We start from the raw sequence: 24,929 nt of genomic DNA, 5'->3' as shown, positions 1-24,929 counted from the left end.
CATTCTTTTTTTTTTTTTCCTTATCATATGTCATTAGTAAATATTTAAATGAAAAGCCATACTAGAACCCTGTGAAGTGTAAATTCAACCATAAAAGATAATTATTTGAATTTATTATAAATTAGATTAATATTCTTAATTTTAAAATATTAATGAATAACTGAATTAAAAAAATAAAAATACTTAATTTTACATGTATTATATATGTTTATATATAAAAATATTATGAATAGACTAATATTTTTATTTAATTTTTAGCTCTATTACATATAAATTTATGATTAAAATATTTATATGATATTAATGATAATAATAAACATAAAAAATAAAATAAAGATCGAACCAACTGCTAAAAAAATGAGTTAAGTAGTTAATCAATATAAAAAATTAAAATTATAAAGTTGGAAAATATTTTATTAAACGGACCATAAACATTTTTGTTTTAGTTAAACTCTGTTTTTTTATTATAGAAATAAACCTTAAATTATTATAAAAAGATATTAAAATTTATTAATCTATATTCCCAATAAAATTATACTATATTTATAATTAATTTTATTTTATATAATGTCATGTTTTAAATTTTTTTGTTAAAGGTGTTTCATTACCATAAGCTACAAACACATGATAATTAAGGTTATATGGATTGAAATGCATAAACTCTTAAGTAAAGTAGCAATTTAGTCCTATAACCGGTAAAGACGTTTTACAATAGCTACAAAATTTATTAATTTTTCCAGTTTGATAGAAGCGACACATTTTTTTCTTATTTTATGTATTACTCTTATTTTGCTACGTGTATATATATATAACAGATGCTTAGAATTATCTTACATTATTAGTATTTTATATTTTAATTATATTTATAATTTATATAATGTTATTAGATTTTACCTGCAGCATCGGGCAGGTGATGTATCTAGTATGAATTAAAAAATCAAATATAAAAAAAACAATTATATTTACTGAGCACTAATAATCACAGATAGTCCGCGAGAGTCTTCATACGAAATTTAACATCCCATGCAAAAGTTACACGCAAGAACAAAAAGTTAGGGATGGATTTCTAATTTAGAACAAATTTACATTAATAAAAATTGTGGTCCTAAACTATTAACTCTAGAAGGAAAAATTTGAAGCTTTTAGTTATGATTTTCCAACATCAGCAACACACACGAGACTTGAATCCAACATCCAGAAAAATCAAAACTTTATACACTTAGTTAAAAAAAAAAGAAAAAAAAGAGGCAAAGCTCAAGCATTGAATGAGTATGTTTGAGAAATTCTCAGTTGTGCACTGTGCTTTTTGAGTGAGTACCAGGAGGCTTAACACCCAACGGGCACTCCAATATTGTTTCAGGTAAGATGGAGTGCTCCCCCCATTAGATGTGCTAAAGATTAATACGGATGCTGCTCTATCCATGATGTCTGGAGTTATTGGTTTCGGAGCTGTTTGTCACAGCCCGCCTCACAGTTGGGCAGGGCAAGGCTCACAGCCCGCCTCACATTGGGCAAGGAAGGCTGTCCATGGGCAGTCCAAGTTTCGTGACATGTTGCTCGTAATCATGCTGGTACTGTTCTTTTTTCTCTGCAAAAAAAGGTGTCCTACCTCTGATCTCCTGATGTTGATCAGGCAATGGCTTGCTATGAATTATTGAAGGCTGTGGCTCACAAAGGATGGCATTCTATTATTATTTGAAAGCGATTCGTTGGGGCTGGTCACTAGTATGCAACGTCACCTCTCAAGGCAACCATCATTTCCATCAGATTTTAGATGATATCTTTAGTTTACTTCGCTTTTTTCCTGTTGCTAGTTTTGCTTTTGTGAAAATATTAGAGAAAATATTAAAGTGTGAAAAGCAATCAAATGGTAACCCTTGAAGTATAAATATATTCATTTGGTTTATCAATAATTCATGCCCCTCAAATATAATAAAAAGACTTAACAATGTTGGTGTGATTTATACCCTTATCAATTTGCAGAAAAGATTTAATGCCATTCATTGCAGCCATAATCTCAACTAAGGTTTTACAAATTCAATCAAATTAATAAAATTAATCAACAGTTTACAAAATCCAATGATTTTTTTAATCTATAACTATAAAAGGCGGTTTGAATTAAGAAAATTTTGAAGGAAAAATTTGTAAAATCTATGAATTTAGCTTAAATTTATTATATGATAAGTAAAAAAGTGGTCTAAATCTATAAATTTTTTTAAAAAATTGTTCTAAAAAATATGGATGGTTATAATACTTTAATTAATAAATATTTTAATAAATAATTTTTATAATATTTAAATATTTTTGATATATAACTTCATCCAATATATTTACATATATTATTAATTATGTATATATATTTTTATATTATTATTAGATAGAATTTTGGTTTCTATTAAATTAAATTGAAAGTGAAAGTGTTTAAGAAATTATAAAAGTAAAATTTTAGATGTTTATTAAATTAAATAAAATTAAGATATTAAAATAACTGAATAGTTAAAATTTAGATGTTTAAATATGTATTGTTATAAATATTATTTTTTTAAAGTTTAATTGCAATTAAAAATAATATAAAAGCTAATATATTTATGCACAGAAGACATTAAAGGTAAGAATTGCACTTTATTTCCTACCAAAAACTCTTTAAAATGCATTCTAGGAAGTCTTTGACCTATACTAAGATTAAAAGGAAAAAGTTGACTTAAAGAAATTTGATACTGAAATAGTTTTCTTTTCTTTAATTTCCTTTTATCATCCAAAAGTAATCACCTCTTTTTCACATCTTCTTTACGTCTTTCTAATATCTCATCTTTATCTCTTAGAAATCTTTAGCCTTTCTTATTTGACTCTCTCTTCTTCTTCAACGCACCTGATAACACATTTCTAAACTCATCCAAGATCTTCTTCTTTGTTGAAAATCTTGCATACCCCACTTACATTTATTCATTGGTATCTTTTTATATTATACATCCGACATTGATTGGAACCAAAAAAATTAAAATTAGAAAATACTATTCTGAAAGTGATAAATTATAACTTATTGGCCATAGCCCATAATTTGATTGTGACATCATTTGGGTTGTCTTCTTTAGATGTTACCTGTATTCTTTGTAATAAAGGAATAGGCTCACTCGAGCTTGTCAGTCACTGTGTATTGCCCAAATGGAAGAGGAAAAGGAAAGAGAAAAGAATAGCAGCAGTCTCGTTTTTGCTGTTAACGGACAGAGGTTTGAGCTCTCTTCTGTTATTTCATCAACTACTGTGCTCGAGTTCTTGCGTACCCACACACCCTTCAAGAGTGTCAAGCTTGGATGTGGTGAAGGTACTCACTCTCTCTTTCTCTATTTTGTTTTATGAATCATGTCTTGTTTTTGAAGTCTATCCTAACTGCATATTTCTTTCAAGTTTTTTGTTATCTGAAATAGCAGCTTTTAGATGGTTTCTTTGTATATAAGTTTATTCCATTAAGACACTTACGAACTTAGCATAATGCTACGTGTATATAGTGCTGTAAAGCTAGATTTGCAAGAAAACTTCATCCAATTCTTTAAAGCCTTAAAAACAATGTTTTCTATTTATTTTTAGAAATTTTATAAAACCTTTTAAGGAATTCTTTTTCTATTCAATTGAATTTTTTTTTTTTATTTTAAGAATAGTTTTCAATTATTTTCTATTTATTTTATCTTCCTATTTAGTGATAATCTTTTTTTTTTAATTTGTTTTTTTAGTTTGAGAAGGATTTTTAATTTTTTTTCTTTTTTATAAATAAAAATCGACTACTAATATTTCAATTTCTCTTAAATAGGTATTACTTATTTAAATTTTAGTTAACAATATTAGTGTATATATATATAGACGTTTCCTTGATATTTCATTTTCTAATTTTTAGAATTTTTTTATTTTTATGTCATATATCGTGTCGTATCACGTTTTCCGTTTTCATTTTTATGTTATTTTGTAAACTAAATCAATCAAACTGAATTTTGATAATTTAAATTCAATTCATTATTATTTTATATGAACTTGAATCAAACTCGAATTTAATATGAATTTGAGTTCAGCTCGTATTTATTTTGAGTTTTATTTATTAAAGAACTATTTTCAATTTTATTGTCAAACTTAATTTAAAATTTTGATTTAGTTGATTTATTTAGTTATATAATTTATTATATCTATTGAATTGATTAAAGTATTAAAAATATAATATTTAATATAATTTTTTTATTAAATATACTAAAAAAATATTTTTACAAATTAATTTATACAAATTGACATATATATATATAATATTTATATATTATATATTATATATTATATATTATGATAAAATAATTATAATATAAAAATAATTTATTTTCTTTACGAACTTATTAATAAATTTATTAACAAGTTATTTTTTGAATAATCTCATGAATCTATAAACAATCAACTCACAAACTAATGAGCTAAATATTAAAAAATTAAATTTGATTTATTAACACTAACAAGTTTATATTATGAATTTTTGTCAGCTCGAGTATTTTGAATAATAATAAGGCAAGTTTCCATTAAGCAATTTCTTACTCTCTCATGGCCTTCTAAACTCCTCCCCTCTCTTCTCCTCGATCCAATGGCAATGAACTAATAGTTGCTACGATCTGTTTCTGGTATAATCCAAAAGGGCTAACTCGGCTATCAAAATCCAAAAGAGCAGAAAGACCCCCCATGGCGAGGTGCCTCTTTGTGGTCTTAGCTTGAGGATACTCACATGCCTTGAGTTTACAGCATGAGGACTATACCATAACAGCTCTCGGCTACCTTTGGTATCAGAGCCTTGGTGACAGAGAAGAGAAATCCAACCACAATGACTTCAGAAATCACAACCCACACTTCAACCCTGCAACTCTCTCCTTCATGTAAGAAAACCGTATCCAACAAGATAGACCATCTTGTAGAAATTTCTCATATACCTAAGAATGTTCAAATAGAAAACACCCTTGTACCTATTATGAACCCATACAATATCTTTAAAAAACAAAACTTTGTCAGAAAAACCTTTAACCAGATTATCCATAAACAACCCCTTTCTGTAAAGGAATATGTTCAATCTTCTTCCCTTTCTCAATGTTCTCTCACTGCTACTACACAGGAGCAGTACGTTACTCTCGAAATTCCAAACTCCTTCATAGAACAATGGAGAAAACAGGGCTATACACACCTCCATCTTGGAAAGATCAGAGAAACAGAAATGTTCAATGGATTGTCCAGTTGATTAATGTCTATTGAATGTGCATACTAATGGTGTTGAGGCATTAGCCATCCTTGATTCATTTCAGACGTATTGCGGGGCTGTTTAGGTCTTCAGAATTCTTGGCGAAGCAAGATGTAGAGGACTACTAAGTGTTCTCCAATGGTAACAGATATTCTAGGTTGCATATGTGTTTTCTGTCAGTCGGAGATAGGGCCTGTGTAATATGAAAATAGCATGGTATTCCGAAGCTTTGGAAATGTTGTCTGAGAATAACTGATGCTCATGGATAAGTTTAAGGAGATCTCCTGTCCATTGATATGGAGTTTTGAACCAGGTAAAGAATCTCCATGGATATGACCCCGAGTTTGCTTCATTGTTGAAGAAGTGTAAAAGATTCATAATGGGCACTTCTATAGCATGATGACAGACTGTAGATAGGCACCATAGGAACCATAACTCACTTTCATGCTTTGGATGTTCAGGAGATAAGTGATAAATCAGACACCAAGGGTAGTCTGGAAAGAAGAAGTTGGGTTGTATTGGGAGTGAGAAGGTTTGTTGAAAAGTTGCCAAATAATGGAACATCATGTTCCGGGCAAAGTCAGTGACTTGTTTGGTTGTGAGGTTGTTGGGAAGATCTGGTGGTGAAGGAGGTTGCAGGTTGGTTCTGGAAGATGAAGAAGCCATAAAAATTATGGGAAGATTTATGGTAGAGGTGAGAAGGACTATAGGCTGATTCTGAGGTTTGGAAAGTCTGGATAAGAAATCCGGGATTAGGTTTCTTATCCCTTTTATATGCTCAACCTTAAAATCATACCTGCTGAACCATGACTTTAATCGCAGTAGTTGGGGCTCAGGTAAGGTCTTCTGGTTGGATTCAAGAATCTTTGGGAAGGAGGAGTTGTCCATCCGAATCAGGAAGTGCTGTCCAATCAAGAAGAATTTAAACTTTTTTATCTCGTACTTGACCACCAAAATTTCCTTGTAGGTCCTGTGATAATGTTTTTCTGAAGAGGAAAACTGAACCGATGCATATCCACATAATTGTTCCTTGTCGTGGAGCTTTTCTAAGAGGATGGCCCCCCATGCATAGTCAGATGCATCTGTTTGGAGAATAAGTTCTCCTATTGACGGGATTGTGAGCCAGCTCTTTTAGTTTTTTGATAGCTGTTGTTTGTTCCGCTCCCCATGGAGGAGGGTTCTTCTTGAGCATCTTTAAGAGGTGGCATGTGTAACTAGACAGGTGTGGAATGGCCTCTCGAACATAGTTTAGGATTCCAAGGAACTGTTGAATTTGTTTCACTGATAAATTTTCTTCTGGAAAATTATCAAGTTCCTTTGTCAGTGGGGACCATATGTGTACTGACCATTCTTGAAATGCATACCGAGAAATTCAATTTCTCGTTGGCCAATAGTGCTCTTCTTTTCTGACAGCATAATGCCATATTTCTGGATGATGGCAAGGAACTGTTGTAATAGTTGGTGGTGGTCCTCTGCTGTTTCTGAAAATAGTAGGATGTCGTCGATGTAGATCAAAGAAGAGTAAAGGATAGGCCCAAAAATCTTAATCATGGTCTTCTGGAATTGAGATGGGGCCGTCTTGAGCCCAAAGGGCATAACAGTCCACTGGTATTGGGCATTAGGGATACAAAATGCAATCTTGTATCTCTCTATGGGCTGGATACCGAGTTGCCAAAAGCCCGCCTTTAGGTCAAATTTGGAATAGTATTGGGCCTTTTGGATATAGACTTTGAGATTTGAGATTCGAGGAAGAGGAAATTTATTGTCTTGAAGGAAATGGTTTAAGGGCTTGTAGTCTATGACAAGCCTCTTTTTTCCCTGAATCTTTTCAGACCTTTTTTCTACATAAAAGGCTTGACAAGCCCATTGTGAAGTAGTGGGTTCAATTAGGCCTTGCTGTAATAGTGTCAAGCATTCTGATCGAGCAAGGGCTAGGTCTGTGGGTGACATTTCCATGTGTGTGGCTTTAGTAGGGTTAATGTCTTCATTAAGTTTGAAGGGGAGGCTGATATAGAATTGTGGATTTTTCCACAGAGGAAGAGGGTGCTGAAAATGTGAATGAGATTCTGGACAGAACTGAAGGAATTTTTCTGTGTATGGTAGGAATGGTGGAATTGTATCTGTCACAGAAAACAGATTTGAAGTTTTAGTGTATGGCCGAAATTGTCTCTTGAACTTTATGCCAGTTGGGAGAATTTGGAGCTTTTGAGCTTGATGATAAACATCAAACCCTATCAGGATATCCTTGTTTGGAAGATTCGAACCAATGATGTGCGTCCATACCACGCAATCAGGAAAGAACTGTATTCCGATCTTCTGTCTTATGATTAGAGTGGTTTTGAAGGTTTGACCATTGGCTGCCCTAAAGAACTGATCATGGGGCTTCCAATACTCTGATGGGAGAACCATTGGGTTCATCATGCTTCTTTGTGCTCTAGTGTCAAAGAAAGCTATTGGTCTTAGCTTGAGGATACTCACATGCCTTGAGTTTACAGCATGAGGACTATACCATAACAGCTCTCGGCTACCTTTGGTATCAGAGCCTTGGTGACAGAGAAGAGAAATCCAACCATAATGACTTCAGAAATCACAACCCACACTTCAACCCTGCAACTCTCTCCTTCATGTAAGAAAACCGTATCCAACAAGATAGACCATCTTGTAGAAATTTCTCATATACCTGAGAATGTTCAGATAGAAAACACCCTTGTACCTATTATGAACCCATACAATATCTTTAAAAAATAAAACTTTGTCAGAAAAACCTTTAACCAGATTATCCATAAACAACCCCTTTCTGTAAAGGAATATATTCAATCTTCTTCCCTTTCTCAATGTTCTCTCACTGCTACTACACAGGAGCAGTACGTTACTCTCGAAATTTCAACCTCCTTCATAGAACAATGGAGAAAACAGGACTATACACACCTCCATCTTGGAGCAGTTATACTAGTCCTATCCTATCATGGAAGGATGGGTCTACCGGTCACAGCCCGTATGTCGCTACTGGACACAAGATACCTCAAGTATGAGCATGCAGTGATCGGAACGATCGTCACGACACTCAACACAGGAAGTGTTGTCTTGAGCTTCTTCCCTAATTTCAATCTATCCCTCAATGATCCTTATCTTTCCACTACACTAAAAGTTCAAGTCCAGATAACAAGAGCGAATCAAGTCGATAACGCTCTCTCTGCAACCCTACACCATCAGATAGACTATAGACTACAGGATCATGCATTGAATCTATAGATCCCAGGTTTTCAAGCCTCCTCTGATGTGTTGTACATTATGGCTGACTCTGGCCAGATCCCTACTATTGTCCAGGCTCCCAGGCAACTGGAAAAAGAAGATATACAAAAGCTGATCCCAACAGAATGGGTCACTAACTATGAGAAGCTTTAGGCATCCCAAACTAAGCCTGTTCAAGCTACAGACCCTCTTTTTATCCAACAAAAAGACGAGACTGTTAAAATGATCTTCACAAAGACTGGAAAAACTTCTTCAGCTCCATCCATTTTTCAAGCATCCATGATACAACCAATATCAAGGCTAAGAGAAAAGATTCCTATTCATTCATTCCAGTCCTCTGGACACTAGATCTACGCCGCCCAAGTCAAAAGACACTTTGTCTGGGATGTTGCCCTAGAGATGTGCCGTCCGGGATGCACTTGTGATGATGACTTAGACTATACTGAACCTTGCTTTTGGCATCCAAAGAAGAATCCTCGAAATATGTCACCGGACACTCCATGTTCAGAAATAAGATCGAAGCTGGATGACCGGGATCCAGATGGTTCCTAGAAGCAACATAAGAGCAAAACACTGCTCCCAATATTTGATGAGGCTATCAAACTCCTTGCAAAAGAAGGAAAAACAATCCTTGATATCTCTTTCGATGAATTCAAGGTATTGTTGGCCCAACTCGGTCTCGAATTTGGGAAAGCCCCTTCTGCAACCTGCAGAAAGGAGCTCCAGCCAGATCTACCAGTGGTACAACCATTAATTCAAGGGTGCTACATGTTTCAGCCAGAGAATTTCCCTCCTTTAGGGAAAACGGAGAACAAGAGATCAGAAATTCTTCCTTCAAGGATTTCTCCCTCTAGATCTATAGAGTCCCTGACACCTCCAGAAGAGGTGCTAAACTGGCAAAACTCCAACTCGATCGTCCAGAATACTTATCTAAAAAAGATAGATGGGAAACTGGACCAAGCTTTACACCTGGCTCAAAAACTGGATCATAAGTTGGATACTTTCTCACAAGAAGTACTCCAGCTCCATTCATCGCTCATTGCAAAGTATCAGGCTCTGGACAGAGAGCTTCCGATACCTCAGCCCATTACTCCCGCCTTCGTGCAAAAGGAAAAAGAGATCACACGGCTGAAGAAACAAATAGATCAAATTGAGCATGATCTTCGGAGAGACCAGTTTACCATAATTCCATCCTTTACTTCAGCAGCCTCCACATCATCTGCTATTGCTCCTTCGTACTATTCTTCATTCCCTTTTCTTTCACAACCAGAACAACCACAAGAAACCCTTTATCAGCCATTTGGCATTTTCTCTCATCTTTACCCGAAACACTCAAAAAACCTAGAAAAGAAAACCTCTCCTCCTCCTCTAGCCTGTAAAGAAAAAATACCAGAGCAATCTCTCATCAGTCCGTATGATTCAGAATCCTCTTCAAATACTTCAGAGATGGCGGACATCACTGAGATTCTCATGAACACTTCTGCTACTGATCCCAGTCCAGAAATTGTGGAATCTGAGGATGAGGATGCACAGTCATTCTTTGCTCCCACTGGAGCTCCAAACCCAAGGTCAAAACCAGCTAGCACGGGACCTTGGTTCACTTTTGATGACCTACCCCCATCGAGATGGAAGGACAAGCTTTCTGAATTCTTGGCATGGATTGATCTTCAGATGACCCTTGAAGGGGCCACACTCAAAAAGGTCCTTACCGAATTTGTCACAAGATTTACCGGAAGCTTAAGAGATTGGTTTCAGTCTCAGCCTGAGTACACCAGGCTTCAATTTGTCGCACTGCCAACTCCATCAACAACAGTAACAATCCTCCATAACCAGTTCCTTGGGAGTTATGACCTTGTCATAAGACAGCAGAAACAAGAGTTCTTTGATCGAAAATGCTGTTCATTAAAAATGAAGGATCTGAAAAAGCACTATTCGGCTATGTCCAAACTCTACTATGTCATTGGAGGACATGATGGTGACGATACACTAAAGTATACCTTCATCACCTCTCTGCCGAATGAAATACAACCTGAGGTCAACAATATGATTGCGGCAACAAAGAGACCAGTCACCTCTATTACACTTGGCGAAATCTGGCAATTCACACTCTCTTCCATTAAGAGAATGTGTGATCAACAAGAGTTATTTAAAAGGTTATCTCAAAGGGACTTGATAGTCCAAAAGGCTTGCAACAAGAACTACCTTAAGATTAAGTGCAAAGCCGCCAACTGCGTCTGTTCAAATTATAAGAAGAAGTCTGGACATCATTTCCAGAAATACACGCGCAGCAACAAGGAGTTCAGGAAAAAGAACCCAAAGAGATTCAAATACTTCCGTAAGAAACGGAATCAAGGGTACAAGTCTGACAGATGTTTCATCTGTAAAAGAAAGGGACACTATGCAAAAAATTGTCGTAAGAATCCAGAAAAGTCAGCAAAGATGATTCAACAAGTCAGCATGTCTTTATCTCTTCCAGACTCTTTTGAAGCAGAAATAGAATCTCTACTTTCAGAGCAAGAGGATCTTACCCCAGAAAGCTTATTTGGGTTAGAAATGGAGTTCTCAGACTCCACAGAGTACTCACAAGAATCTTCTTCAGACTCAGACGATAGTGAGATACCAATCTTGATGATTGGTCTGCACGAAGAAAGTCAGGAGAATATTCTGAAAGATGTAATACAATATCCTCTCTCTCCAACCCTACTGTCTTCTTTCTTTGCTTCTTCTCCACCTCCTGAAACTTTTCAATTTACTACAAAACCCCCTCCAGTTCCATATATTCCCATACATATCCTACCTTCAAAATACTCCAAGCCTGTACCAGTAATAGCTTTCTTTGACACTGGAGCACAAAGAAGCATGATGAACCCAATGGTTCTCCCATCAGAGTATTGGAAGCCCCATGATCAGTTCTTTAGGGCAGCCAATGGTCAAACCTTCAAAACCACTCTGATCACAAGACAGAAGATCGGAATACAGTTCTTTCCTGATTGCGTGGTATGGACGCACATCATTGGTTCGGATCTTCCAAACAAGGATATCCTGATAGGGTTTGATGTTTATCATCAAGCTCAAAAGCTCCAAATTCTCCCAATTGGCATAAAGTTCAAGAGACAATTTCAGCCATACACTAAAACTTCAAATATATTTTCTGTGACAGATACAATTCCACCATTCCTACCATACACAGAAAAATTCCTTCAGTTCTGTCCAGAATCTCATTCACATTTTCATCACCCTCTTCCTCTGTGGAAAAATCCATAATTCTATATCAGCCTCCCCTTCAAACTTAATGAAGACATTAACCCTACTAAAGCCACACACATGGGAATGTCACCTATAGACCTAGCCCTTGCCCGATCATAATGCTTGACACTGTTACAGCAAGGCCTAATTGAACCCACTACTTCACAATGGGCTTGCCAAGCCTTTTATGTGGAAAAAAGGTCTGAAAAGATTCGGGGAAAAAAGAGGCTTGTCATAGACTACAAGCCCTTAAACCATTTCCTTCAAGACAACAAATTTCCTCTTCCTCGGATCTCAAATCTCAAAGTCCATATCCAAAAGGCCCAATACTATTCCAAATTTAACCTAAAGGTGGGCTTTTGGCAACTCCGTATCCAGCCCACAGAGAGATACAAGACTGCATTTTGTATCCCTAATGCCCAATACCAGTGGACTGTTATGCCCTTTGGGCTCAAGACGGCCCCATCTCAATTTCAGAAGACCATGATTAAGATTTTTGGGCCTATCCTTTACTCTTCTTTGATCTACATCGACGACATCCTACTATTTTCAGAAACAGCAGAGGACCACCACCAACTGTTACAACAGTTCCTTGCCATCATCCAGAAATATGGCATTATGCTGTTAGAAAAGAAGAGCACTATTAGCCAACGAGAAATTGAATTTCTTGGTATGCATTTCAAGAATGGCCAGTACACATATGGTCCCCACCTGACAAAGGAACTTGATAATTTTCCAGAAGAAAATTTATCAGTGAAACAAATTCAACAGTTCCTTGGAATCTTAAACTATGTTCGAGAGGCCATTCCACACTTGTCTAGTTACACGTGCCACCTCTCAAAGATGCTCAAGAAGAACCCTCCTCCATGGGGAGCGGAACAAACAACAGCTGTCAAAAAACTAAAAGAGCTGGCTCACAATCCGCCACCTCTCACAATCCCGTCAATAGGAGAACTTATTCTCCAAACAGATGCATCTGACTATGTATGGGGGGCCATCCTCCTAGAAAAGCTCCACAATAAGGAACAATTATGTGGATATGCATCGGGTCAGTTTTTCTCTTCAGAAAAACATTATCACACGACCCACAAGAAAATTTTGGCGGTCAAGTACGGGATAAAAAAGTTTGAATTCTTCTTGATTGGACAGCACTTCCTGGTTCGGATGGACAACTCCTCCTTCCCAAAGATTCTTGAATCCAACCAGAAGACCTTACCTGAGCCCCAACTACTGCGATTAAAGTCATGGTTCAGCAGGTATGATTTTAAGGTTGAGCATATAAAAGGGATAAGAAACCTATTCCCGGATTTCTTATCCAGACTTTCCAAACCTCAGAATCAGCCTATAGTCCTTCTCACCTCTACCATAAATCTTCCCATAATTTTTATGGCTTCTTCATCTTCTAGAACCAACCTGCAACCTCCTTCACCACCAGATCTTCCCAACAACCTCACAACCAAACAAGTCACTGACTTTGCCCGGAACATGATGTTCCATTATTTGGCAACTTTTCAACAAACCTTCTCACTCCTAATACAACTCAACTTCTTCTTTCCAGACTACCCTTGGTGTCTAATTTATTACTTATCTCCTGAACATCCAAAGCATGAAAGTGAGTTATGGTTCCTATGGTGCCTATCTACAGTCTGTCATCATGCTATAGAAGTGCCCATTATGAATCTTTTACACTTCTTCAACAATGAAGCAAACTCGGGGTCATATCCATGGAGATTCCTTACCTGGTTCAAAACTCCATATCAATGGACAGGAGATCTCCTTAAACTTATCCATGAGCATCAGTTATTCTCAGACAACATTTCCAAAGCTTCGGAATACCATGCTATTTTCATATTACACAGGCCCTATCTCCGACTGACAGAAAACACATATGCAACCTAGAATATCTGTTACCATTGGAGAACACTTAGTAGTCCTCTACATCTTGCTTCGCCAGCAATTACAGAAGACCTAAAACAGGCCCTGCAATACATAAATGAATCAAGGATGGCTAATGTCTCAACATCATTAGTATGCACATTCAATGGATATCAATCAACTGGACAATCCATTGAACATTTCTGTTTCTCTGATCTTCCGACCCCACTGGATGATCCTACCTTAACTAGGGCACAGCAAGAAGCTCTCATGCAAGATTCCCAGCCAATGGATGATGATTAATATGATCATATTTTCTAAGCATGTGAAGCTGTCGGCCACTCCTATTACTTTAAGTGAATTATTGCTTTGAGAGTGGAGTTGTCATTATTACTTTAGTAAGAAGAGTGTATTATTAAGCATATGAGTGTATTATTGTATATTGTCCTATTAGGCATATGAGTGGAGTAGTGGAGTGAATTATTGTATGTTGTCCTATTAGGTATGTGAGTGGAGTGAATTATTAGGTATGATGAGTCGTCCTTATTATCTTGTAAGTAGAGGATGAGTGGGATTCCCACTTAGTCCCCTTTTGTATTCTTGTTGTGATTCTCCTCCCTATAAAAGGAGAAGTTATTTTGAATAATTATAAGGCAAGTTTCCATTAAGCAATTTCTTACTCTCTCATGGCCTTCTAAACTCCTCCCCTCTCTTCTCCTTGATCCAATGGTAATGAACTAATAGTTGCTACGATCTGTTTCTGGTATAATCCAAAAGGGCTAATTCGGCTATCGAAATCCAAAAGAGCATAAAGACCCCCCATGGCGAGGTGCCTCTTTGTGGTCTTAGCTTGAAGATACTCACATGCCTTGAGTTTACAGCATGAGGACTATACCATATTTTTGTTAAGTTATAGATACATATTACTCGTCTGTTGATTGCATAGCTAAACGGGACTCCAGATAGAATGAAACTGTTGTCTCTGAAAAAAAATAAATAAATAAAATATATCAATTATGTATTAATTTGATATATATACGTAAAAATATATACTAAAAGTTTAAGCAAAAAAGATTTAAAAGTAAAAAAAAAAAGGGAACTAGATTAGATGATGAGGGGCACCGCCCCTCAAACTTTGCAAAATTGATAATTTACCTACTGTTCTTAAGATATTTTTCAAAACAAATTCAGCTGACTTCCTAAAAATTTCTATTTTAGCCACTACTATTTTAATTGAATTTCAGTTATATCTACTAATTATTAAGTTAAAGCCCTTATACATTTTTATATTCTATTTTATTTCCTGAATTTTAATCAAAAACTTTATTTCTATTTCTTTTAAAAGTTTATTTTTGCTGCATGTATGAAAAAAAGATTCATCCACTCATATAATATTTCTAGTTCTGCCCTTGAACAAATATGTGATATGAAAATATTTAACTTATCGCATTAGCATTAGTGCTATAAGAGAGAAAAGTGAATGAAGTATATGCTTTATTGGTTGTTTAAAAAAAATTAAGAGAACATTTAGTTGATAGATTTTATGTAATTGGTAGCTATTCTTATTGAATGACTATATTAAATTATTTAGTAATATTTAAGAATTAATAAGTGATAGTTGATTTAGTTTTAATCAGTTGTTAATCATATCTGCTCTAATTTAAAGTTTTTTCTTATCAATTGATAATTAATTAATTAATTTATTTAGATAATATTATAATTATAAAAAATTATTTTAAGTTGATATCATATAATCAATTTTTTATAATTTATGATATTTGAAATTAGAATGTTTTATTAGTAGAATCTAATTTTAAGTTCCACTCTTAAAATAATTTTTATAAATATTTTTAATAATAAATACAATCGAGTTATATAAAACTAACTATAATATTTTTAATTATTATAAACTATTTTTATTATATTATATCATTAAAAATAGTAAAAAAAATAGAATAAAATCTATTCAATATTAAATTATATTTTCAATGATTATTTAGCATACTAACAATACGACTAATAAACTTTACTAAAAGATTCAATTTATCAGCTATTAACTACTACCTGTATTAATTAGTCAATCCAAACAATCCCTAAATATATTTGTATAATCGATCACGTCAATATTTTGTTAACCACACAACACTGGAACTTTAAAGATTGTTGAAGTACCACTAGATTAAAACTCATTAGTATTTTAATGTTAATTAGCTTTTTATCTGTGTATTGCACGATCGCTGTTATTATTTTGATTATAAAATTAAGTTTATAAATAAAATTTAATAGAAATTTAATATTTAATTTTTATTTATAATATTTTAAAAATAACAACAAATTAAATATTTTAAATATTTTTTAATTTTTTAATTGTATTTTATTAGTGTAATAATATAAGAATGATTTTTTAAAAAATTATTAATTAATTTTAGTATTATATATTATTAAAATAATTGATATTACTATTTTTAGGATTAGAAATTATTAAAAAATAAAAATATTAATTTATTATGAAAATAATCCTAAAAATATAATTCAAAATATTAATTTCTAGAATTAGAATCATTATCTAATTAGAAAAAAACTAATTTATTAGTTAATATAATACTTAGAAATTTGACTTATTATTAAATAAATTAATAAAAAAATTATAAAATTATATATAAGTTTGAATCTCATATCAAAATGTGGAGTTAGACTCATTTCTTCGGATGGATGCCTCAAACTAATCTGGTGAAAGCAGAACCTTTCTGCGAGTCCAATATGTACACTTATAAAAATAATATAAGTCTCACAATATATATGTATATATGCCCAAATTTTTATTTACGTAGTGATATTTTTCTAATTCCATTGAATGATAGAAAATCTGATAATAAGATTTTCTCCATAACATTGAAGCCCCATTCAGAATTGCCATAAATTATATCATGGATCCAGATTCACGTAGCATTATGAACTTGAATAATCTTACAAGTACATGTCATTTTTTTAGATCTTTGTTTGATTATCTTTTTAATTGTATCTAATTTTTCTTTTTCTTTTTATACAGCCTTTTGAATAATAAGACGGTTATGGCACAAACTAATTAATTATAGAAGTTAGAATGTAATTTTTATATTTGATATTTGGTAGATTAGTAATTTTATTAAGTATTAAATTTTAAAAATAATTTTATTTTTATTAATTATTAATTATTTTTATTTAAAATTTTATTCATAGTTACTCCCTTTATTATATACTAATTAATATATTTTAATATTTTATTTGGATTAAGAAAGCATTTAATTGGCTTAATTATAGAAAATAAATAGCTAATTGAGATTAAATGACTATTCTATAAATATTAACTAGTAATTTGCTCGTGCTAATGCACAATTATTGAGAATCTTTTTATCTAAAATTTTAGTTTAAGATATCTTATTTGGTTATAAATGTATTATATTATAAGAAAATAATAGCATTTTAGCTATTATTCTATTTTAATAAGCACTTAATATTATTATTTTACTTTGATAATTTTAAATTTAATAATTATAAAAAATAATAAAAAATATAATAGATATACAGTAAATTTGTGATATTATATAATCACTAGTTCTTTTATTATATTTAGTTATCATTTTTTATTAAGTATTTAATAATATCATTTTATTTTATTAGTATTTAATATTATAAGGCATTTAATATTATCATTTTATTTTATTAGTATTTAATATCATGATAAATTATTATATAACCACATCAAAGCCACATATATTTATATTGAAACTCTATATGATTTGGCTTTATAGAATATTTCCAAGTGGCATTTCATGAGAAACTTGGTTACTTAATATAAAAATTATAGATGTATGTATTATATTAAATAAACCTCAAGTATACATTTGATGACTTATAGTTTGTAGATAATGAATATATTATTTTTCAACCTATAAATGCTGATTTATTTTATGCACAAATAGTATATTCATTACTTATAAAATGTATATTCGTTTATTATTAGCGTCAAGTCTATTAAATATGAACTTTATATTCATCACTTGTAGAGTATATATTTATTTGTTATTAGTATCAGATTTATTAAACATAGATTTTAAATTCATTATTTATAAAATTGTATATTCATCTTTATTAGTGTAACGTTTATTAGTATAAAGTGTATATGCATCATTTTTTACTTATAAACTTGTTATTAATATATAAATCTATTATTTATTACTTATAAAATGTATATTTTATTTATTATTAGTTTCAGGTTCATTAAACATAAACTATGAATTTATTACTTATAAAATGTATATTTATATGTTATTAGTGTCAGGCCTATTTAATATAAATTTTAGATTCATTACTTATAAATTGTATATACATATATAATTAGTGTAAAATTCATTCAATATGAAGTGTATATTCATTAAGTTTTATTGTTGAGCTTGTTCTTAATATATGAATGTGTTTTTTAATTTATAATTATTTAGGCTATAATTTATTAACCTGAAATGTACATATGATGAATCTACAATTTATAACATATTAATTTACAAGTCATTTTATAAATTTAAATCATATTATTGATGTTTGGAAAAAAAAAAGGTTAATTTTTTTTATTCTTTTGAAAACATAAAATCATTTCTTTTATATTTATTCTTAATTATATTGATTAAAATTTCTATTATTTTATATATAGTATTTTTTTTATATAAAAATGTTAACATATTCTAAAAAATAAATTTAGTATTATAGTAAAAAAATATAAAATACAGTAAATTATAAAAATAATATTATAAATTGATAATAAATTCTTAATAATAGTATAATATAAAATTAAGAAATAAAACATGATAAAAAACACTTTATAATATATTGATTCACTTATTTTGTAATAAGTTTAAATTTTTGGTGTTAATTTAACTTTTTTTTTGGTCTATTAGTTATTTAATGATATAAAATTTTAATTAATGTCTAACCAAGTGCTAACTTCATAATTTATCAAAAAACACACATAATTTTATAATCTAACCATACACATGTGTTTTAGTCTAGAGTACATAATTCTTCATGTTCCCGAGTCCATAATATAACAATCTAGGACTGCGCTCAGTTTAAATGCTTTCTAAATAAAATTTTAATTTTACTTTTTTCTTTTTTAATTTCTGAGAATTATTTTAGAGAAAAATCACTTATATTGATATTTTTTCAAAATAAGGTTTGATAAACGTAATTCCAAAATAATTAAATCAATTTATTAAGATCAATTAAATTTTAAATTCATTTAATACCCTACTCCAATTCCAAATACCCCTAAATGTTGCATTTTATTTACAATGACGTGAAATTAATTTTTATGTTTTTAACCATGTAATGGTACATCTAGTTTAATGTAGTACATAAAAATGAATATTTATGTATTTAAAAGGAGAATTCAAAATGTTTGTCACATTCTATTTATAATCTCACATAAACAGGAAAGATAAACTTCAATTTATAATTATTTTTTTAATTCAATCTTCAATAATATGGTTTTGCATAAAGAAATAACAATATATCATGTTAGTCATTAGGTTCAAATTATTTTTACATAAACCATTTATTTCAGATTTCCTAGTACTTGATATTCCTTTATTAAAGTGTTTTCTTTTTTTACGAATTGAAAATTATTAATAAATATCTTCCTAATAATCTTTGTACATGTTACATAAGTTGCATGCTATTTATAGTTATATTTGCAAGTTAAAATATGTGTGTGTTCTTTAAATTAATTATAAAGCATGCAAAAGTCTTTTTCTTTATATTGTATTTGGTTAAAAATCTATAAAATTTATGAAATGTGCTTTGAATAAAATGAAAATAAATTTAAAATTTTATATAATTAAATTTATGTGGAATTGATTATAACTAAACTAAATTCTAACGAAATTAATATGTAAAATTTCTAAATGGATTCCATATTAGTAAATTAATATATTTTATTAAAATATATTTTTCAACTTTATCATTTTTATTTTACTCTATTTTTTATATCTTATTTTCAAATAAAATAAAGTTTTTAATAGATTTTAAATAAATATAGTATTAATATTGTAACTACCATTTCAGTTTTACACTATTTATTTTGGGTTAAGATGAGAGCTAATATTTACCTTTTCTTATATATATTTTTTCCTTATCAATAATGTTTAATAAAAGACAAAAAGCATTGAATAAAAATTTCCTCTAAGTTCCTAATATTTCAGTTATGGTTATTGTAGTTAATGATTTAAGGTTATTTAATTCTTCTAGAGTTTTGAATTTATCCTACAAGTTTTAGCGCTATCATTGATATTGATGGCATATTATTACAATAGCCCACATCTTTTATTGCAAAGAAATTCTTAATGTATTTATACAAAGATGTGGATCTATACGGTATCAAAACATGTGGGTGGATTATGTTATTGGCGGATTATCTATTCAGATGACATAATTAGAGTGAATATGAATACAATCCATTTATTATTTTTACCATTTTAACTCAATCCTAACATGACACAATTTTTAACAGGTGATATAAACACAATAAGTATAACATGTTTAGTTTAATGGGTCATGTGTGGATTATAAAATCTAACACAACCTACTTAACCTGTTAAATAAATAATATAATTCATTTAATATATTAACATATAAACTAATATATCTTTTCAAATTAATAGAAACAATATAAACAATATCAATTATGAATAAAAAATTTATCTAATCCAAAAAGAATCTTCAATGTTCATTAAATATAGTATCAAATTATAATGCAAAACTCATTTAAAGTTGATATAAAAATCTGAATTCCAGAATAGATGAAGGAGCAATATCTTTTTGCAAATTCAATGACTCAATTCTAATTTCCATGATTTCCAATATTACATCTACAAAGTAAAGCAAAAGAATAGTAAATAAAAATAAATAAACAAAAAACTTATAAAATGATTTCGTAGGTTAGATTATTATACTTTCATCTTCAAATATCTCTGCTATATATCGGAGCTTTCACTATATCAAGCTTAAACGCAGTCCTGTATAGATCAAGAACTCTTTCACTATTACTGAATACACTTTCAGAAACTACCATGGTCATATGAATTGCTAGAATATCATGAGCCATTAATGCAATTTGAGAATAACTATATTGATTTCCTTTCTAGTAGGATAACACATCCAATTTAATCTTTCGATCTATTCTTGGCTCATCAAGATAAAATTCCAATTGACTCTTTTGAGGAATATAATAATCACACTCAAAAAAATCAAACTCCTACAAAAACATAAAAAAAACAACATTAAATTTAATTATTTTAAATAAAAAAATGAAATTAAAGTGCAAATAGTCATTTTTCACATCTATATATTTGAAAAAGTAACAACAGATTTAGTTGTTTTTATATCTAAATCTTAAAAAAAAATCAAATTTAATAATATTTCATATTTGTATAACTAAAATTAAGGAATAATATGGTTATAATACTTTCAATATATCCTTAGAAGAAAGAGTTTCATGTATATCAACCTCCATTCTTTGCATAGATTTAGTTGCGGAAGCTCCACTAGTTGCTTACTATCCAAACTTCCAGCATTCACATACTCGGAATATAAGAAAAATAAATCATTTTTAATTTTCATAGCCTCGGCTAGCTCCTCATCACCGTAAAGTTTTTTTAGTACTACTCAACAAAACTTTACCTAAAATCTAAAGTCACAGCAATAGCCAATATTTTGCTATATTTAGACTAATACTTCAAATATATTTTCTGCTATTATTTTTACATGCACATCCTCACTAGACATATTTTTTTCAAAGTTAAATGCACAGTAAACACTAAAGGAAAAAAATATAGATTTACTGTTGGATATTTAATGCTAGAGAAAAGACATAATATCATAGAATACTTGTAAAAACATATAAGCTTTTTTTACTTTAACTTACTTATCAAAAGATGCACAATGCTTGAAATTAGAATCATTCATTTAAAGATGAGTAAAAGCATTCTGATAATACAAAGCATTATCAATCATCAAATATATGGAATTCCCCCTACTACGAACATTTTCTCCTTTACTGTAGGGTCAAATTCAAAAGTAATTTGATAATCCGTTACAACAATTTTGTACAGTTATGTTTTTCTCACAGTGGATTTTAAACTTTTAAGTTTGTCTCATCACTATAATCTAATTATCAAGAAATATGAGTCTCAATGATGAAGCTCACTAGCTTATCTAATAAACAAAGAACCCATATCATGGTTATTTGATTAGCTATCATTTGATAAATAAAAAAAATTAAAGTGAAATTATTCAACTTTTTCTCAGAAACTAAAAAAGTGATCATTTTCTTTATTGTTATTGTTTCTGCTAAAAGGATTGTTTTAATAAGCTGAACCTATTGAGTCTTTAAATTGTTGCTAAATTTGTATTTGGTTTTATGATTTTAGGTGGTTGTGGTGCTTGTACTGTTCTGCTATCCAAGTATGATCCAAAGCTTGACCAAGTTGATGATTTTACCATAAGTTCATGTCTCACACTGCTTTGTAGTATAAATAGATGTTCAATTACAACAAGTGAAGGCCTTGGTAATAGCAAAGATGGGTTCCATTCAATTCACCAAAGGTTCGCAGGATTCCATGCTTCTCAATGTGGTTTTTGTACTCCTGGAATGTGCATGTCACTCTTTGGGGCTCTTGTTAATGCTGAAAAGACTATTAGACCAGAGCCCACTCCAGGATTTTCCAAGATGACAGTCATTGAAGCTGAAAAAGCTATTGCAGGAAATCTCTGTCGTTGTACTAGATATCGACCTATTGCTGATGTATGCAAAAGTTTTGCATCAGATGTTGATATGGAGGATTTGGGATTTAATTCATTTTGTAGAAAGGGGGAGACGCAGGAAGTAAAGAGAAGTAGGTTACCATTTTATGATCGTAATCACGAGATTTGCACTTTTCCAGAATTTTTAAAAGGAGAAGTCAAATCTTCCCTGCTTTTGGATTCTGAAAAGAGATGTTCTTGGCACCAGCCTTCTAACTTTCAGGAGCTTGAAAGTTTATTAAAGAACCATAATAATGGCGTTCATATGAAACTAGTAGTTGGAAACATGGGAATGGGTTATTATAAGGAATCAGAAAACTATGACAAATATATCGATATTAGGCATATTCCTGAGCTCTCAATGATCAAGAAGGATCAGAGAGGATATGAAATTGGCGCAACTGTGACAATTTCTAAAGTTATTGAAGCTTTGAATGAAGAAAATAAAGGTGAATATACCTCAAAAAGTAAGATGATGTTCAACAAAATTGCAGTCCATCTAGAGAAAGTTGCTGCCAAATTTGTCCAAAATACAGGCAGTATCGGGGGAAATTTGGTGATGGCACAAAGAAAACACTTACCTTCAGATGTTGCTACAATACTTCTTGCTACTAACTCGTTTGTTAATATAGTTTCTGGTAGTAAGCATGAAAAGCTTACCTTGGAGGACTTTATGGAAATGCCTCCTTTGGACAAAAAAAGTGTGCTCGTAAGTATTAAAATTCAAAATCGTGAATCATTCAAGGACACGTCTCCTGACAACAACAGTGAGCTGTTATTTGAAACCTATCGAGCTGCACCACGGCCCCTCGGAAATGCTTTATCTTATATGAATGCTGCTTTCCAAGCCGAAGTCTCTAAATCAAAATCATCTAGTGAAATTGTGTTAAATAGTTGTCGATTGTCTTTTGGTGCTTTTGGAACCAGACATGCAATTAGAGCTAGGAAAGTTGAGGAACACTTAACTGGGAAATTGTTAACCATGGTTGTTCTATATGAAGCCATAAAATTAGTTAAAGCTACTGTGGTACCTGAAGATGGTACACAAGATCCTGCATATAGATCAAGCTTGGCTGTTGGTTTTCTTTTTGACTTTCTATTCCCATTAATAAATACCGGTGCTAATGGCTGGGTGGACAGAGATAATGGAATTTTAATGTTTAAGGAAGCCGAATCAAACGACAAATATGAAAGGATTGATCAAATTAATTTCCCCACTTTGCTATCATCGTCAAAGCAGGTGATCCAATTAAATGACGAGTACCATCCAGTTGGCGAGCCAATTAAAAAATCTGGAGCTTCTCTTCAGGCTTCTGGTTAGTTTTATTTTAGACATGATTTAGTAAATATGTGTCTACATTTCACTATTATGAGCTGCTTCTTTTATGAAATTTTTTTCCTTTACCCTACTTGCATGTCTTGCTATTTTCTGGTGGCATGGATGTAATGGGAATCATGACTTGTCTGATTGAGGTTTATGCCCTTGAATTTTACTTATCTCATCCTGCTCTAATATAATTGATAGTATGACCTCCAAGTGTCCTTCAAAAGTAAATCGGGTTGCTCCCATGTTTTGCACTTTGTTATAGTCAATGCTTGATATATTTTTTCTTTTATTTATGCTAATTAGTGTTGGTGTGATCTACCTCAATTTGAAACATTACTGTTGATTTATATCTGAGAATTGCCAATATGCAAAATACTTCCTTGTTTAACATTTGTGCAGGTGAGGCCATTTTTGTGGACGATATTCCATCCCCCAGAAATTGTCTACATGGAGCATTCATTTACAGTACAAAGCCTCTTGCAAGGATAAAGGGTATAAACTTTAAATCCAAATCGCTCCCAGATGGAGTCAAAACTCTTCTTTCTTTTAAAGATATTCCAAAAGGTGGGGAGAATGTTGGGTCTATGTTTGTATTTGGTCCTGAACCTTTGTTTGCTGAGGAAGTTACTCAGTATGCTGGAGAGCCTCTTGCTTTTGTGGTAACTTCCTCATCCATCAACCCATCTTTAGCAACATCCACCTTATTCCTGCTCATTGTAATTTATTGCTGCAGACATTATGAAAAACTTGCATTTGATTAGATCATGACAACTATCTTTTCCTATCTAATCTATCAAATGATTTTCTTAGCTTGCAGATACACAGAAACATGCAGATGCAGCATCAAACCTTGCAGTAGTAGATTATGACCTAAAAAATCTAGAGCCTCCCATTTTATCTGTTGAAGAAGCAGTGAAGCATTCTAGCCTTTTCGAGGTGCCACCTTCTGTGTTGCCCAAACAAGTTGGCGATGTATCAAAAGGAATGGCTGTAGCCGATCATAAAATTCTCTCTGCTGAGGTAATCTTTACCCCTTTTTCCTTTCCCTCTATTTTGAACTGCAAGTATAAAGATGCTAGATGATTTTCTTTCCAAATTCATCTTTGAATATTAGAATTTATGGTCACTACTAACTTTTTACTGAAT

General features: G+C 31.5%; 1 protein-coding gene across 2 annotated transcripts in view; it reads left to right on the top strand.

Moving 5' to 3' along the window:
* The first annotated feature begins 2,789 nt into the window (after positions 1-2,789).
* The window catches only part of LOC8286574 (indole-3-acetaldehyde oxidase), a 24,813-nt gene continuing 2,673 nt past the window's right edge, over positions 2,790-24,929 (top strand). The window contains exons 1-4 of one of the 2 annotated variants that reach the window (XM_048378470.1): positions 2,790-3,322; positions 22,084-23,772; positions 24,183-24,442; positions 24,594-24,803. In XM_048378470.1, the coding sequence (XP_048234427.1) occupies positions 3,163-3,322; positions 22,084-23,772; positions 24,183-24,442; positions 24,594-24,803 (2,319 nt within the window). In that variant the 5' untranslated portion in view covers positions 2,790-3,162. The remainder of the gene's footprint in view (positions 3,323-22,083; positions 23,773-24,182; positions 24,443-24,593; positions 24,804-24,929) is intronic. The other variant, XM_048378469.1, reaches the window with a different exon arrangement.

This window comes from Ricinus communis, chromosome 8 (genome assembly GCF_019578655.1).
Source record: "Ricinus communis isolate WT05 ecotype wild-type chromosome 8, ASM1957865v1, whole genome shotgun sequence".
Lineage (NCBI taxonomy): Eukaryota > Viridiplantae > Streptophyta > Magnoliopsida > Malpighiales > Euphorbiaceae > Ricinus > Ricinus communis.
This window is presented reverse-complemented; position numbering and strand designations above follow the sequence as displayed.